Source organism: Elephantulus edwardii, unplaced genomic scaffold, assembly GCF_000299155.1.
Source record: "Elephantulus edwardii isolate Elephantulus edwardi_28Jun2011 unplaced genomic scaffold, EleEdw1.0 scaffold00150, whole genome shotgun sequence".
In the NCBI taxonomy this organism is placed as follows: domain Eukaryota; kingdom Metazoa; phylum Chordata; class Mammalia; order Macroscelidea; family Macroscelididae; genus Elephantulus; species Elephantulus edwardii.
Window position 1 is genome coordinate 3,241,373 of NW_006399900.1, and position 19,128 is coordinate 3,260,500.

Here is a 19,128-nt window from a genome sequence, read left to right on the forward strand (position 1 = left end):
TTAAACTGGTTAACAAATAAAAACACGTCATTACTTATTAAGATTATTATATGCTACAGTACCACTGTCAAACCATTTAAACAGGCAGATTGACTCTTCATTTCAGACAAATCAACAACAGTTGGCACCTCTTTATGAAATTAAAATTATTTCCTGAAACTTTTAAGTTTTACTTTGTAAACAGTTAAAGCACACATTTTGAAGAAGATTTAATCATTTCTGTTTTAGTTTACACAATACAGAGAAGTTACTATTTTTTAAGGAAGAATTGAGTACACACACACACACACACACACACACACACACACATTCTCATTCTCTCTCTCTCACTTTCAGTCAAGCTCACACACATAACTAAAAGCTAGCTACAGCAGCACTTGTGCCTCGAATGGTGCATGAGGTTGTATGAGGAATCCCAGAAGGAGGAAGATGAAACATCCAACTTCGGTTAAAAGGCCCAGAAAACCGAGGTTCTGGAATGCTTCTCAGATGTTTCCTGCTCGACCTGAAGACTCAGTTCACTGGGCTATCCAGGCGGCACACCCCACCTTCGATTGCTACGGACTGTCCTGCCACCGCACCCAGAGGGAGCCTGGAAATGTGGGTCTGTGGAGAGAGAGACATGGAGAATGTTAGAGGAACTGACTGCACTCCGCCAGCCCCATGGTGCCCACATCCAATGAAAATGGAGGAAAGGCCCATGCACGAAAGCTTCACTTTGCCTCTGGTCGTACAAGAGCCGTGATATTGATGACCATTAGGAATCAAAAGATCCCATTACAGAGCACCTACAGCACCAGACACTGTTAGCAATGGGAGAAAAAGATGACCAGCACAGAACTTCCTACTTATGCATCATCGGAACATTACATGTTTCAGTGACAACATATGGAAACAAATAAAATATACATACTATAAAGATTTAGGGGAAATTAAGAATATCTGATCAGTATTTATACCACTAATTCTTTTTCCTTCAAGGACTGAAGGACCTTACAAAGATTCAGACAATCTACTAACCTAAAGAAAGAAAACAAACAAGAGAAAAAAAAAAAAAGTAGAGCTTTTAAAACACTGGCAAAGTACTAGTTGAAGAAGTTTTGTACTCGTATCCTTTTCAGTCATGAAAATAGCTCTGCAGTAAAGACAGAAAATAAAAGTAAAAAGAAATGGTTGATTCCTACATAATCCTGAACAGCTCTCTATGACAACAAGGGGGAGGGGCTACTAGGAAGTACCTCGTGAGGCAGACCCTCATAAGCAGCCTCACAGAGGTATCCAATTCTCATCAACAGCACTGGATTTCCTGATCAAATTGATTTAAAGATTTGCCCACTGAGTACCTCATGAGGAAAGTCAATAATTTATTACCAATCCCTAGCCTCCCCTTTTTTAAAAAAAATAAATTTTATTAATTTTAATAAATGTTTTCAGAGATTTTGGATTTCCATTCATTCATTGTTGCATTTTTCTTCCTGCCCACCCCTCCCCCCAGTTTGCTCTTCTCTTCGAAAAGTAAAGAAAAATTCTTTCTTTGGTATAAATACCCCCCTCCGCTCTGAGTACACTCCACTATGTAACCTTCATTCTGGACTTTTGTCACAACCATAATACCCAATCATATATAGCTTTTACAGTTCTCTCCCTCATCTGTCTCAATGCAGTATACAAAAATTATGCAATTTTTCTCAGTCTCACCCCAACCCCCATGTCAGTCCTCAGTCCCCTTTGTCCTTTTGTGACTGAGATACCTCACTCAGCATAATGTCCTCCAAGGTCACCCATTTTGAATAATATTGCATGAGTTCCTTGTTTTTCAATGCAGCATAGTATTCCATTGTGTGACTATACCACAACTTCTCTATTCATTTGTTGATGGCCACTTAGGTTGTTTCCAACTCTCTGCTATTGTGAACAAAGTCACAATGAACATGGTTGTGCATGTATCTGCCTAGGTGGCAGTTATGGTTTCTTTAGGGTACATTCCCAGTAATGGAATTGTTGGGTCAGACAATGGTATTTCTATTTGCAACTTTTTGATGAAGCACCATACAGCCTTCCATAGTGGTTGCACCATTTTACACTCCTACCAACAGTGATTAAGGGTTCCAGTTTCTCCGCAACATCGCCAGCATTTGATGTTTGCTGCTCTTGTTAAATTTTGCTAGTCTTACTGGGGTGAGATGATATCTCATAGTTGTTTTGATAGCCTCCCCTTTCAAGGAGAACATAAAAGGAACTCCTAGCAGTTCTGGCGGTCCAGGGTATAGGGAATAAATTGTTGTTGTTTTTGTTCTGTGCCATTGAGTTGCTTGCGACTCATAGCAACCCTATGTACAACATCCCTAAACTCTGCTCTGTCCTTTGCCAATCACACCGTCTCCAATACACCCACCCTGATTACCGCAATCACTGAATCAATCCACCTCATAGGGGGCCTTCCCCTTCTGTGCTGTCCCTCCACCCTCCCAAGCATGATGTCCCTCTCCAAGGACCTGTCCCTCCTTGCAACATGTCCAAATTATGTTAGATGGAGCCTTAGAATCCTTGCCTCCAAGGAGCAGCTGGGTTTGACCCTTTCCAGGATGAATCTGTTTGTTTTCCTAGCAGTCCATGGTATTCTCAATACTCTTCTCCAGCTCCACAGTTTAAAGGCATCAATTCTCCTTCTATCCTCCTTAGTCATTGTCCAACTCTCTGATGTATAACAAGTGATAGCAAAGACCATGGCCTGTATCAGATGCACCTTAGTCTCCAAAGAGACAGCATTGCTCGTCAGTACTTTGGAGAGGTCCCTAACAGCAGACTTCCCCATCGCAATACGTTTTCTAATTTCCTGGCTGTTGGTGTCGAGAGTGTTGACTGTGGAGCCAAGCAAACTAAAGCTGTGAACAATCTCAATCTCTTCACCATCCATCCTGATGCTGCCAATTGGTCCAGTGGTGAGAATCTTTGTCTTCTTGACATTGAGCCTCAATCCATATTGGAGGCTGCAGTCCTTGACTCTCTGCAGCAAGTGCTTCTGGTCCTCCTCAGTTTCAGCAAGCAGCGTTGTATCATCTGCATATCACAAATTGTTGATAGATCTTCCACCAATCTTGACCCCATATTTCTCCTCATAGAGCCCAGTCTCCCGGATAATCTGTTCTTCATACAGGATGAAAAGGTATGGAGACAGGACACATCCCTGGTGTATGTCCTTCCCAATCATGAACCATGCAGTGTTTCCTTGCTCTGTTCTGACAACTGCCTCTTGGTCCAAGTACAGGTTTCTCATTAGCACTATCAAGTGTTCTGGTATTCCCATTTTTCTCAGAGGGAATAAATTAATCATTAAAAAATAAATCAAGGAGAGACTAATTATTTTCCATAAGATGTCCATGATGTCTTCATCATGCTGGTCTTAAAGCAATTGATTTTCTATTTAACAAGAGACTGAACCAGAAATAGAAGGAAGAAATTCCTGTCTTATGGCTGTGGAGGCCTGACGGCAATCCTGAGAAATCTACAAAACACAGCCAGCCAACCCAGATTTATCACTATAATCACCCCCCAAATATCCCCACTGTCGCTGTCAGTTCACCGGCAACTTAACAGGGGTAATTACAAAGGAGGATACACCACTCCGGACGAGGATCAGAGTCAATCTAGCTCAGTTTTATTGGGATAAGCACTGCACTTATACACATAGGAAAACAGGATAGGGTGGGCTTATAGACGTAGGACATGTGGATTGGTCAGGAGAATAGCCTCGTGGGGATCACTCCCGGCTCAACAGACGCGGTAGCCATCTTCCCAGGTGGCGAGCTTTCTCTACCCCGCATTAAAGGCCGCTGGGAGGCTTGCACCTGTCTGGAGCTCAGGCGACCAGTCCTGGCCAAAGGTACTCCCTTACTCTCCAACATTCCACGACATCCCACCAAGTGATGCATGGAAAAAATGGAGTAAAGTCACAAGGTATCAAAGAAGCAGCTGGGATAAGAAAATAGGAGTGGAGAAAGTGAGTATGGTTTAGTGCTATTAACAACACTTAGGCAAAATACTTATATATTAAAAAAAAAAACTCTTCCTGTTGTTAGTTGTCATCAGGTCAGCTCTAACTAGTGAGGAAGCTATTACAATGGACATATCACACTCCATCCTCACAGTCACACCTCTGCAGAACCGACTGCTCAATCATCTTGGTGAAGGATCTTCCTCTTTCAAAGGGACCTTGCACTTTACCAAAAATGATCTCTTTTCCCTGGGACTGGCCTCTCCCAATAACACAGACAAACTATGAGAGATAAGATCTCACCACCTCTGCCTCAGAGGAGTGTCCTAGTTGGACTTCTTCCTTGACTGTTCGCTCTTCTGGCAGTCCATGGTAGATTCAATATTCTTTGCTGACACCACATGTCAAAGGCATTCATTCTTCATCATTTTTCCTTATCCATTGCACTTTTACATCCTTATGAAATGACTTGAACTACCACAGCTTGGATTAGGTACAACGTAGTCCTCAAAGTGACATCCTTGCTCTTTAGCAGTTTAAATAAAGTACATGGCATTGAAACAGATAAGGAGAGAACTGTATAAAAGGAATATATGATAAGGTATTACTGGTATGACAAGAGTCCAGAATAAGAGCTGCATAGTAAAGTGGTCTGAGGTGGGGTAGGGTAATCCTCTATAACAATGAAAGATCTTTTTTCCAAAGAAAAAAGTGCACTGGGGGCTGGGGGAGAGCATGGAAGAAAATGTGTAACAATGAATGAATGGAAATACAAGTTCTTTATAAACTTACAACAAAAATCTCATCTTTTTTAAAAAAAGGGGGTCCTTTATGGTAGATTTGCCCAATGCAAATAATTTTATTTCTTCACCACTGCTATCATGGATGTAGACTGCAGATCCAAGTTAAAATGAAAATACTGACAATTTCAATCTTAACTCCACTTGTCATTGCACTGCTTATTGGTCCAGTTCTGAGGATTTTTGTTTTCTTCATATTGAAGTGTAATTCATACTGTGGGTTTCAGTCCTTGAGTTTCATTAGTAAGGGGTAGTTCATCTACATATTGAAGGTTGTTGGTGAGAGTTCCTTAAATTCTGAAGTCATGTTCTTCTTTACATGGTTCAGTTTCTCTGATTATGTACTCAGTATACAAACTGAATGTTGCGGCTGTGGTTATGTATTGCTGAGCTGACTACGATTCACAGCGACTCTATGAACAATAGCTCTGAATCCTGCCCTATCTTGAGCCAATCTCACTGTCTCTGACACACCTGCCCCCACTACCACAGTCACTGTGTCAGCCCATCTCATCCAATGTCTTCGTTTCCTGTACTGACCCTCCACCCTTCTCTAAGCACTAGTTCCTCCTGCCAATATTACCAAAGTTTGTGAGATGGAGCTTCAAAGTCCTTGCCTCCAAGGAACAAGGACTTTTCTCCATCTAACATGATGTTACCAATTGGCCCAGTGGCGAGAATCTTGGTTTTCTTGATGTTGAGATGCAGTCCATACTGAAGACTGCAGTCCTCGACCTTCTGCAGCAAATGCTTCAGGTTTTCTTTAGTTTTGGAAAGCAAGGTTATGTCATCTTATTGATGAGTCTTCTTCCAATCCTTATGATACATTCTTTTTTATAGAGTCCAGACTTCCAAATGATCTGTTCTGCATACAGACTGAAAAAGCATGAAGACAGGATGCACCTAACACATTCCAATGCTGATTTTGAACCTGCAGTGCTTCCTAGATCTGTTCAGACAACTGCTTTCTAGTCTAAGTATAGGTTTTGCATGAGCACAATCAGATATTCTAGAATTTCCATTCTTCTCAAAGTTAGTCACAATTTCTTGTGATCCACACAGCCAAATGCCTATGTATAGTCAATGAAACACAGATAGAAACTCTGGTATGCTGTGCTTTTAGCCAAGCTCCATCAATGCTGGCAATGATGTCCCCCGTGCCACAGTCTCTTCTAAACCCTGCTTGTACTTCTGAACAGTTCTTTGTTGATAGACTGTTCCTGTCATTTTTGGATGATCTTCTCATCCTAATCTTAATTAAGATTTAATCATTTAGATAATCTTATCTTAATCTTGCTTGTGTGTGATAGTAATGATATTGTTCAATAATTTTCACACTTTGCTAGATCACCTTTTTTGTGAATGAGAATAAATATGGATCTCTTCCAGTCATTTGGTACAAACAGAATAGGAATGGGGAAAACTACAGCCCACACTTTTCCTGATTTTAAACCATGTTATACTCTCTTGTGCTGTTTGAATGACTTTTCCTTGTCCATGAATGGTTTCAACTGGTTACAATTTAGCATTCTAGAATTCTCATTTTTCTCAATTTTATCCATAATTTGTTACAATTTAGACTGTTCAACCGTTTGCTTAGTCAATAAAATGGAAATAAACAATACCACCTGTGCTCCTTGGCTGCCTCTGAGGTTTAAGGCAAGACTGGCCTGGAAGTAAGCCTTCTGAAGACCACCACTCTTACTCGTTCAGCCTCTTAACATTTAGAGGAAGATCAGGCCAGAAATCAGCCTTGTATGGCACACATGCATTGAAAATCCAACCAAGGTACCACCTTGACCTTAAGATCCACATCCAGAATGTTATCCCACTGTGCCAGTCATGAATCTCAGCCAGAATGCTTCAACACTCACCCAGAGCTCCACACCTCAACTGGATCCAGTAACCTGACAGTCATATGCCTGACTTGTTGTTAGAGGTATAGTAATTATGTTAGTTTGTTGTAGTGGGGGAATGAGCTGTATTTGACTATCTACTTCATAGCTTAAGTACTTATATATTTGCTTGTTTAGCATCATTCTTATTAGCACAGCACTTGTCTGTCAGGTTGCTGTACTGAGGTAACTTGCAGATGCTGTGATGCTGAAATGTAGGCTACCAGTACATCAAATGCCAAAAGGATCACCCCTGGTGGACAGGTTTCAGTAGAGCTCCTCAGATTAAGACAGACTAGAAAGCAGGACTGGACATCAAATTAAATAGCAGGCTTCTGAAAACCCCATGAAAAATATAAGAATGTCAATAATTTTAGTATTAGAGGGAGAGCCCAGATTGCAAGTCAATAAAAATCAGGTGAAACAGCTACAAAGATACTTTACTAGTTGGAAAATGGAATGTACAAAGTATGAATGTTGGAAAATGATAAGTTATGAAAAATCAAATGAAATGTGTTAGCTCTGACATTCGAGGCATTAGTGAGATGAGATGGACTTGCAATGGCCAGCTGGAGTCAGACAATCATGTGGTATACTCTCCTGGAAATGAAAAACAGAAGATGGATGATGCTGCATTCAAAGTTCAAAAGACAATTTGAAGTTCTATCCTGAAGTACAATGTTGAGAGTGATGGGATATTATCCATATGCAAACAAGGAAGATATGTAATTATGACTACCATTCAAAATACATACCAAAAGCTAAAAACAAAGAGGAGGAAACTGAACCAAAGCTAGTCTAGACACAAAAAGGAGAGGGGAGGAAACAGCCACTTCTTTATGGGAGAATTGCACGTGCACACTGAGAAAGAAAAAAAACTGATAATCACCATCATGAATATCAGCTTGAAGACTAAGGTGTGTCTGATTCAGACCAGGGTCTTTTCAATTAGTTACTCTGCATGACTCAAAATTGGGGAGGGTGTACTCCAGGGATGTATCTGTCTCCATACATTTTCAATCTATTTGCAGAACAGATTATCCAGGAGGCTGGGCTGTATGAGGAGGAATGTGTAGCATCAGGATTAGAGGAAAACTCATTAACAACCTGTGTTATGCAGATGACACAACTCTGCTTGCTGGAACTGAGAAGGACCTGAAAAGCTTGCTGCAGAAGGTCAAGGATTGCAGCCTCAAATATGGATTGAAGCTCAACATCAAGAAAACAAAGATTCTCACCACTGGGCCAATTGGCAGCACCATGATAGATGAAGAGATTGAGATTGTTAACAGCTTTAGTTTGTTTGGCTCCACAATCAACACTCTTGGTATTAGCAGCCAGGAAATCAAAAGACAAATTGCACTGGGAAAGCTGGCTGTCAGGGACATCTTCAGAGTACTGAAAAGCAACGAAGTAAGTCTGGAGACTAAGGTGCACCTGATCCAGGCTATAGTCTTATCAACTGCTTGCTACGTGTCAGAGAGCTGGATAATGACTAGGGATGATAGAAGGAGAATTGATGCCTTTGAGCTGTGGTGCTGGAGAAAAGTACTGCAGATACCAAGGACTGCCAGGAGAACAAATAGGTTTGCCCTGGAGAGGGTGAAACCATGCTGTTCTTTGGGGGCAAGGATTCTGAGGCATTATCTGCCATACTTTGGGTATCTTCCATGGAGGGACTAGTCTTTGAAGAGGGACATACTTGGAAGGGTTAAGAGAAAGACCATCCATAGGATGGATTGATGGAGTGACTGAGGTAATGAGGGTAGGTGCGTCAGAGACAGTAAAGTTGGCACAGGATAAAGCAGGTTTCAGGGCTGTTGTACATAGGTCATTAAGAATTGCAGGTAACTCGACAATACATAACAACAAATAACTATGCATCTGAGAGCTGGACAGTGAGTAACGATGAAAGAAGAACTGATGCCTTTTGGAGAACTGATGCAGTTTTGGAGAAGAATATTGAATACACATACTTTAGACTGCCAAATGACCAAATACACATGCTCACAGAAAGGGCAACTCGAGTACTCATTGGAGACAAAGATGACTAAGTTTCATCTCGAATACTTTGGCCATGTTGCTAGGAGAAGCTATTCCTTGGAGAGGGACATCATGCTTGGAAAAGTGGAAGGAAGGTAAAGGAGAGGAAGACCTTCAACAAGATAGACAGACACAGAGACTGAAGGAATGGCTTAAACACATCAGAGATGATGAGGATGGCACAGGACAGGACAGGGTTCAAATCTGTTGTTCAAAAGGTCGCTATGAGTTGCACTCAATTCCATGACACCTAAGAACAACAACATCTTAACAAAGTGCCCTGAAAACCTATTAAAGAGCACTCATGACTTTCCATACACTTTCAGTGGAATTTGAAACTAAGGACAAATGAAAACTGTTAAAATGTACTAGACTGGTCAATTTTTCCTCCTCTCCCTGAACTCTGCCTTATCTACTCAATACAGGAGGTTCCAGACACTAATCTCCTTTTCTATTCCTTTCTTAAAAACAAGAACTTCCTTGACTAGGTCCCTCCCTTAACACAGAACTTCTACTTCTAGAGTCTGTAACATTCATCTGTGCATTTCTCCTACTGGGATGTAAACACCTAGTTAGTTTCCTGTTGGTTCTCTTTTTAGGAGTTTTAGTTCCCTGTAACTGAAAGCCTCAGGAGTTGGTTTTATATGCATCTCTAAATTCTCTGCACCTGATGAAGTGTTGGACACAGAAGGCATACTCTGCAATGCTCACCGATTGAATAAGTGGCTAAAACACACTCTTCTGAACTGTGTTTACATGCTTACAGAAACTCAAATGTTTTCCCTCAAGCGACTAAACAGTTTACAAAGAGTCAACTTCTCATTGTTGCGTGTGGTCAAGTCAACTGCAACTCATAGCAACCTTATGAACAACAGATCTAAACCCTGCCCTATTCTGTGCCATCCTCATCCCCTCTGATAAACTGGAGCTGAGTGTTACATTCACTGGCACATCCTAACAACATGCCCAAAGTGGGTCTGATGAAGTTTCACTACCATTGCCTCCAAGGGCACCCTGTGTACTTTCTACAAGACATATTTGTTCTCTTGGCAATCCATAGGCTATTCAGTACTCTTCTCCAACACCACAACACAAAGGCATCAATTCTGTCATCTTTAGTTTGATATATTAAAAACTCTTGAAAAATAGATTTTAAATAGAATAGACAGAATAATTATTCACTTCCCAATTCACTGTGCTGATAGAATATAAATGGAACTGACGAATTCTCAACTGTTAACAGATCTAAACTAATGTAATCTAATGACTTTATAGTTCTAATTCTCTAGTCTCTTGTTAATTAATTCCCTGAGCAGTCAAGACAGATTGCTGAGGTTAAAACCCCCTGAAGACCTATCAATTTCTAAATAAACCAACTTTTCAAAGTCAACAGTCTTAGAGATATATCTCTTTACAAAACCAAAGCCAGTGTATTAATAACTGTTAGACTCTGGATTTGAAAATAAGAACAAAAAATTATTAATCATGTAATGTTCTACGCACACTCTCAGTAGCTCACATTTCCTACCAGTGAATACATGCCTTAAAATCTCTTAAGACCACTTCAGTAGCTGTTTCTTATGTAGTGTCTAGGAAAATAAATCACACACTACAGGTGGTCCCAGGATTATTAATAAGTTCTGATCTGAAATCTACCTTAAAGTCAATGTTGTTCAAGAAGTCAGAACAGTTAAGGATGGTTTCCAGTAATGTCAGCTAGTCAAATGTTTGTCTTAGTACACAGTGCACCTTTTGACACATAAAAAACATTCAAGAGCCACTTCCAGATACACTATAAATATAAAGAGATCTTTGTATTTATAATAGAGTCATAATAACAACAACAATAATGATGATGATAATAATGCTTTGATGAGTGTGACAAAATAGCACTTGTTTGTAATTAGGAGCCACTGTATGAACTTTAAATTTACAATTTAACAAGCACTAAAGGGTTGTGTGTAGTTTGGATGCTAATAACCTGGAGCCCACCAATGTTTAATTTTAAAGTCTCAGAGTCTTTATTTAGTAGTTTTATTTTCATCTTCAGCCCTTCCTCTCAACTTCTTTTTTCCACTTTTAGGAAATTTGATCAAGACCTGTCACAAGAATGAAGGAAAGCTCTCTTAAACAAGTCATTATCCTCCTTCGCTGGACTCAGGAAAACAAAATCTAGACAGGCAGGGTCCCAAAAAAGCTCCTGGAAATGTTTTCTTCCCTAGTTTTGTAATTCTGAGGGTTTGATGTTCTGTTTTAAAAAATATAAAGAGCAAGATGCTTTGGTCAAAGCAGTGCAGGCATTTACAAAGAGAAAAATTGGCAGTTGGGGAGAAAACAAAAACAAAAAGTCACTTAGCAGGGAGACTTAAGAAATAGCATTTCAAAACACTTTAGGGCTGTTTTCATCACTAGTGTGGCTAAAAAAAGTATATGAAGCGTACATTTTATGTCTAATTCTAAAGTTATCTAAAGAGACTATTTATCATGATGATTATGGCCATGGCTTGCAAAATCTGAACACGATGGACTTGAGGCCATCTATTCCTTTTCAGCTCTTTACTGGATCATCTTATTTCGGAATGGTAACAAATATAGACGTCTTCCAGTCAGCAGGCCAGTTAACAATATTCCAAATTTCTTGCTATAGGATAGTGAGCACATTCCGAGCTGCATCTTTGTGCTGAATCACTTCAACTCATGTTCCACAATTCATGGGCTTATTTTTTTGCCAGTGCTTTTAATGCAGCTTAAGCTTCTTCCTTCATTGCCACTAGTTCTTGATCATATGCTGCTCGCTGATTCAGTGTCAATTCTTTTTGGGACAGTGACTATGTACTCATTCCATCCGTGGATGCTGCTGGCATCATTTTACCCAAAGGGTTCTTCAGTACTGCAACTCAAGGCCTGAATAATTTGTTCAGATTGAGAAATGCTGAGCTAGTTCTTCCCTTTGGGTTTTCAAGTTTCTGTCTCGAGAGACTCAGGAGAAGTTCTTTCCTGAGGTGTTGAGAAGAAGCCTGCATGGTTGAGAGGTGCTGATAAAGCCTCCCTGCACTAAAGATTTGTATATGTGCCTCCTGACCTTGAGTTGGAACTTCAAAATTCTGATCCCAAGATTGTACCCTGTTATTGTATTAATAAATTTCTCTTTTCTAAATATCATCTGAGTTCTCTGTGGCCATTGCAAGGAATTACCAAACCCAGGAGAGCCATAGAGACTGACATAGGGAGGATGGTGTCAGAACTGCTGAAAAGATTTGAGGTTAGACTTATGTTCGATCTCTGCATCATAGAGATCAGCATTCAAGGAATACTTCCAGATACATTGAAACATCTTCATAATAGAGTAGTAGTTGTAATAATAATAATAATAAATAATAAAAATAAAAATAATGTTTTGATGAATAGTTGGATGTAGTTGGGATGCTTACCTTGGCCTGATCTTGATTCACCCAGTCCCACTTAGGTTAGTCAAGTTCTGATACTATTACTTCCATCATTATGTACCTTGCACTTCCTTACCAAAGCAAAGTAGAGGCTAAACTTCTTTAGAAAGACATTTTTTTGGCATGAAATTTACTTAACTGGGTAAGGCTATGTTCTTCCTATTACAAATGTTCTAGAAATACTCTGTGTCATAAATTATGAAATTATTTGAAAAAGACTACTATTAACCCAGTGTGTCAAGCCGTGGCATTTAAAACCCATCATAAAATTTCCTTTCACTCAGTAAATCAAGCTTTTACTCAATAAATTCAGCTTTCATTCAATAGCTAAGAAGTCACTGATAATCAGTGTCTAAATCCATTATTTCATCAGGAGTTCTAATAGGGTAGTTTTTAATTTTAAAAAATTCACTGTATTAGAGCTATAATTATTTTACTAATAGCATTCTCATAAATTTCAATATTCTAGCACCATGATGGATAGAGAACAGACTAAGGTTGTTCACAGTTACAGCTTGCTCATCTCCTCAATCAACACTTTTGGCACCAGCAGTCAGCAAATCAAAAGGTGAGTTGTTGTTGTTGTTATGTGCCGTTGAGTCGCTTGCGACTCATAGTGACCCTATGTACAACAGCCCTAAACTCTGCACTGTCCTGTGCCTATCACGATACACCCATCCCGATTATCCCAGACACTGAGTCAATCTACCTCACAGAGGGCCTTCCCCTCCTGTGCCTGCCCTCAACCCTCACAAGCATGAATGTCCCTCTCCAAGGACCAGTCCCTCCTTATAACATGTCCAAAGTATGTCAGACGAAGCCTCAGAAACCTTGCCTCCAAGGAGCCAGCTGGTTTAACCTTCTCCAGGATGAATCTATTTGTTTTCTTAGCAGTCCATGGTACCCTCAATACTCTTCTCCAGCACCACAGCTCAAAGGCATCAATTCTCCTTCTATTCTCCTTAGTAGTCATTGTCCAATTCTCTGATGCTTAACAAATGACTGCAAAGACCATGGTCTGTATCTGACACACCTTAGTCTCCAGAGAGACACCACTGCTCTTCAGTACTTTGGAGAGGTCCCTAACAGCAGACTTCCCCATTGCAATATGTCTTTTAATTTCTAGGCTGCTGGTGACAAGAATGCTGACTGTGAAGTCAAGCAAACTAAAGCTGTGAACAATCTCAATCTCTTCACCATCCATCCTGATGCTGCCGATTGGTCCAGTGGTGAGAATCTTTGTCTTCTTGACACTGAGCCTCAATCCATATTGAAGGCAGCATGCGCTTCAGGTCCTCCTCAGTTTCAGCAAGTAGGGTTGTGTCATCTGCTTAACACCGATTGTTGATGAATCTTCCACCAATCCTGACACCACATTCCTCCTCATACAGTCCAGCCTCCCGGATAATCTGCTCTGCATAAAGGTTGAAAAGGTATGGAGACAGTACACATCCCTGAAGGTGAATTGCATTAAGTAAATCTGCTGTCAAGAGACCTCTCCTGAGTACTGAAATACAACGATGTCTTTCTAGAGACTAAGGTGCGCCTGATCCAGGCCATGGTCTTCGCAATTACTTTCTTTGCATCAGAGATCTGTATAATGACTACGTATATTAGAAAAAGAATTGCTGCCTTTGAGTTGTGGTGCTGGAGAATAATCTTGAACATACCATGGACCACCAAGAAAACAAGTAACTCTGTCTTAGAGAGGGTGAAACCAAATTTGTCCTTGAAGGCTAGGATTTGGGGCATGTGGCCAAGAGGGACTGATCCTTGGAAAAAGGCATCATGCTCAGAAGGGTGGAGGGACAGCACAGGAGAGGAAGACCTCAGATAAGATGGACTGATACAGTAACTGGAGCAATGGGGGTTAGTGAGTGGGAATCAGTGAGACTGGCTCAGGACAGGGTAGGCTTCAGAACTACTGTACATAGGGTCGCTATGATTCGCAGGCAACTTGATGGCACATAACAACAAACAACAAAATAACAATTATCTTAGAAAGGAAGAATCAACATTTGCTTTTTAATTAATGTTTGGAGTGAGAAACTACAAGTCATTGTGACTTTATAGGACAGAACATAACTGTCCCAAAGGTTTTCTAGAACACTGCCTCATCTTCCTTCTGCAGAGCAACTGATGGATTTGAAACTCGACCTTGATGTTAGCAGCCACAAGAGCTTTGCATCAGAGCTTGTCCAGCCTCCAAAACCAGCTCACATCCACTCCCTTCAACTCCTACAAAAAGCAGTTTTGTTACAAGGAAGGATCAGAGAGTACACAGGACTTGGGGGAGGGTAAGGGATGGAAAGAGAAAGTACAGCATTTCATGTCTTCATATTAACACGTTGCTGCAAATGACGGCAAAAGTGTTTCTAAGCAAGGTCGTCAATTTAAAAGTATGCAGCAACATGGTAATCAAAGGCTAGTCTATGTCAGAGAAAGACGACCACACAAAAGATGGGAATTTTATGACAGTTCAAATCTCTCCACATCCTCTCCAACATTTACTGCTTGTTGTTCTGTTAAACTTTGCCACTGCTATCAGGGTACAATGGTATCTCACTGTGGTTTTCATTTGCTTCTTATTGCCGGTGCTTTTGAACATTTCTTCACGTGCCTGTTGGTCATCCAAATATCTTCCTCTGTGAAAATTCTTTCCATGTCTTTTGCCTGTTTTGTAATTGGGTTATCAGTCTTTTTCCTATGGAGGTCCTTAAGTATGCTGGTAGGATTGTAAACAGTACCACCTCTCTGGAAGGTAGTTTGGCATTTCCGCAAAAAGCTGAACACAGAAATCTCATATGACCCAGCTATTCCACCACTAGAAATATATCCTGAGAAAAATAGAACTGAGATCCAAATGAAGATTTGTACACAGATGTTCACAGCAGCATTGTTCACAAATGCAAGGAAATGGAAACAGCTCAAATGTCCACCAAAAAATGAATTGAGAAATTGTGGTACATTCCACAATGGAATACTATGTAGCTTTGAACAAAATCTTTAGAAGCAGCTATTTCAAAAAATACTACATAACATGGGAGAGGATGGAGAGCATTATGCTGAGTGAATGAACCCAGTATCATAAAGAATAAATACTGCACAAAACCGTAGTTTTAAAAATAGAAGGATAACTAGGAGGGTGTGTACAAAAGTCCACAGGAAGGGGAGGGAGGAGTGGGACTGAGAGAAGGGAGGAGTGGAATAATGGGGCTGCAGAGTTCGGTCGGTAGAGGGAGGGGGTAAAGGAGGAAATAAAATAAATACAAGAGATGGACATTTTAAAAAACTACATTGTTGTTATTATGTGCCATCAAGTCGCCTATGACTCATAATGACCCTATGTACAACAGCCCCAAACTCTGCTCTATCCTGTGCCAATCTTATTGTCTCTGACACACCTACTCCCATTATTCTAGTCACTGAATCAATCCATGTCATCGAGGGTCGTCTTCTCCTGCGCTGTACCCTCCACCTTCCCAAGTATGACGTCCCTCTCCAAGGAACGGTCCTGACTTGCAATATATCCAAAGCCTCCAAGGAACAGCCTGGTTTCACCCTCTTAAGGATGAATCTGTTTGTTCTCTTAGCAGTCCGTGGTATATTCAAATACTCTTCTCCAACACCATAGGTCAAAGGTATTAATTCTCCTTCTATCATCCCTAATTATTATCCAGCTCTCTGATGCATAGCAAGTGATTGCAAAGGCCATGGCCTGGATCAAACACACCTTGGTCTCCAGACTGACATCATTGTTCTTCAGTACTCTGAAGAGGTGTCGAACGGCTGACTTTCCCAGTACAATATGTCTTTTAATTTCCTGGTTGCTGGTAACAAGAGTGTTGATTGTGGAGCCAAGCAAACTAAAGCTGTTAACAATCTCAATCTCCTCACCATCTATTACACTTGTCAATTAGCCCAGTGGTGAGAATCTTTGTTTTCTTGATATTGAGCTTTAATCCATATTGAAGGCTGCAGTCCTTGACCTTCATTACTTCTAAACTGCCAATGAAGAATCCTATATGACTGGAATGACTTGGTAGCTCTCCCTAGCTTATTCTGTAGCACCTGTGGGATTAGTTTGCTGGTTCTGAATTGGCACAAAATAAATCATGTCATCTGCCTATATTAAAGTCTTGCTCAGGTGAAAATATATTGATGTGAGTGATTAATCAGGAGAAAGTTCTGCCAAAGGTAACTGAGGGTTATAAATCTTTAGGCGATACAGAATGAAATCCAACAACACCCATGTACGTACTCTGGTGTCAAATTCTGGGCTAAAATCCTTGTTTCTCTTACTTCCTTTGTTCCTTCCGTTTCCTTTAAGGTTGTCTCTGAGCTGTCTCTTCAACCCACAGTACACTCCTATCTCAAAGCCATGGACTGTGGCTCTGAGCTGCAGACATGCCTCTCAGCTCACTTCCACCAGGTCTTGTCGGGAATTTTGCACTGGTCACCCTGTATTTCACCACCACATCCCTACCTGTCTCAGTGTCTCTTACTATCTATTTTGCATATTTATTTTACTCATTGCCTGTCTCCTCCAGAACTTATGTTCTAAGAGGGCATGGAGTTTTGTCTGTGTGCTCACTGTTCTTTTCTCAGCACCTATAATATACCCTGTACCTGGTCAAGTTTCAAAGTATATTTACTTGAGTTCTTAGATGCTGTCAAGTCAAGCAGGACCCAGTGACCCTATATGAACAGCACATCTGAACGCTGTCCTATCCTGTGCCATCCGTACAATCTCTGACATACTTGAGCCCACTGCTGCAGTCACTGTGCCAGTCCACCTGAGTGAGGGCCCTCCTCTCTTTTGCCAGCCCTCCACCTTTCTAAGCATGATGGCCCTCTCCAAGAGAGAGCCTCTCCTAGCAACATGCCCATTGTACGTGAGATGAAGTTTTCTTACCTTTGCCTCCAAGGAGCAAAGATATTCTATGTGAATAAAAACAAACTGCAGCAACAACCAATAAAAGCCCAAACAAAACCCTTCACTGCCACAGACTTGGCTCATGCTGACCCTCCGTTGGCTTCTGAAGCTGGACATGCACAGGAAGAGACTGCTCAGCATTCTCCTGTGGAGGGCTGATGGGCTTGATGGACCATGATACCGACAAAGCCTTTGTGACAGAAGCGCCAATTCCCTATTAACTACACTAACAGAAATCCTTAAGTGAGTAAACTCAAACTCAACTGCCATCAAGACAAGGGAAATAGCTGATCTGCCAGCAGGTTTCCGGAGGCTATAAAGTGCATGGGAGGAGAATGATCATCTTTCTCCTGCAGAATAGTTGGTGTACTCAAACCATGAATCCCTGAGCTGGCAGCCCATGCAACCCCCTACCACTAGGTCACCAGAGCTCCTTAAAGTGAGTAAAGGATTTTTAAAAACAAGGGATGGGAATAGAAAGAGAATTGCATACTGGATATTTTATAATTTTTATATTTTACATTTTTAAATTCTTTTTATGCTTCTGATTACTGTTTATAAGCTTACTATAACTTCTGAAGAGATCTCCAGCAATAGTTAAAAGGATACTGAACTGAAGATAGACCTCAAGGTTCTGAAAGTCTACGTATCTAATATTAATAAAAACCGTAGATGCAGCAGGATCTGACTTTCGCTGTTCATTGACCTTACACAACAATCTCTCTTTAGCTCACACACGATATGCTTTCAGAAAGAGACCATCAGAGGCATGCACAATTCCCACCCTGCTCGACTGGGGGCTCCATGCCGTGTGTACCTGCTGTGTTATGCTGTGTTAATGCAGGAGGAATAGGATACAAGGACAGGCTCATTTTCACAGGCTTTTTCTCTCCTGGAAAGAAAATCTAGTGATGCACTACTGCCTCTTAATTCCCCCCCCCACACACACACCTATTTATCAGGGTTATTTGAAGAGAAAGATACTGTTTTCCCCTACCATTTTCCCTTCTGTAAATTCTGCCTTCTTTTTCAAACTACTGGGTCCTAGATAACGTCTGTTTTTTCATTTCCTCATAGTTTAACATGAACTTTCTTAATACAATACAGAATAAGGAGCATATTTTCTAGAACAAACCCCCAGTTAACTGCAGAGGTCACCCTTACCTCCTGTATTTCTCCCTATACTACTGGGGGCATGTACATGTGTAAGATGCTGACTGTTTCCTCAGCACAACTCACAACTTACAAAATGAACTGGCAGAAACACACTAGACTGTAAATGACTGATTCGACGCGAAGGGAATGTATCTGGTAAATTCTTATAGTTTTCAGTTTCTATTGTGGGACTTTTTTCTTTCTTAATGGTTTGAGACACTGCCACCTTCAACTTTTCCCCAGAAGCTCTCTGCCCATTCCTTTAAAAAGCTCTTTTTCAAGGAGACACATTTGTGAATTATATTTTGAGTGTTCTTTGTGTGTGGCATTAAACCTTGGAATGTAGCTTATTGCTCTAAAAATAGTTTGATCTGCAGGCTGCATCCTGAGAGCAGATGTACTCAAGTAGCTGACAGCTTTACAGGAACTTTCTTATAGCCTGGAGAAGAGCATACAGCTTATGGAGTAAGAACTTGTTTGAGATGGTTAGTATTGTGCTTCACCGACTCTGAGTGTAACCTGAATATCCTAAGTGCTGCCAATCCCAGTGAGCTCTGGTGTCATAGATGGTGGGGAGTTTGCATTGCTAACCCAAAGGCCATGTCTCGTGCCCCCCCACCCCCCACCCCGGTGGTCTGAACCCACCACTGGTTCCAAGGGAGAAGATGTGCGAGCTCCTCCCAGCCTTGGAAAGCCAACAGAAAGTCAGCTATGCATTGGCTCCAACTCTATGGCAAAGATTTTCTTAGTATGATAAAGAAGTAGGACTGTTGTTGCTGTTAGGTGCCACTGACTCAAACAGCTCACAGGACCCTATGAACCACAGATAGTAACAGGTCCTGTCTTGTGTCATCCTCAT

General features: G+C 40.9%; 1 protein-coding gene across 1 annotated transcript in view; it reads right to left on the reverse strand.

Moving 5' to 3' along the window:
* Nucleotides 1-513: 513 nt before the first annotated feature.
* TASP1 (taspase, threonine aspartase, 1) overlaps nucleotides 514-19,128 on the reverse strand; it is a 310,532-nt gene continuing 291,917 nt past the window's right edge. Inside the window, exon 13 of the mRNA XM_006894750.1 lies at nucleotides 514-606. Within this exon, the coding sequence (XP_006894812.1) occupies nucleotides 514-606 (93 nt within the window). The remainder of the gene's footprint in view (nucleotides 607-19,128) is intronic.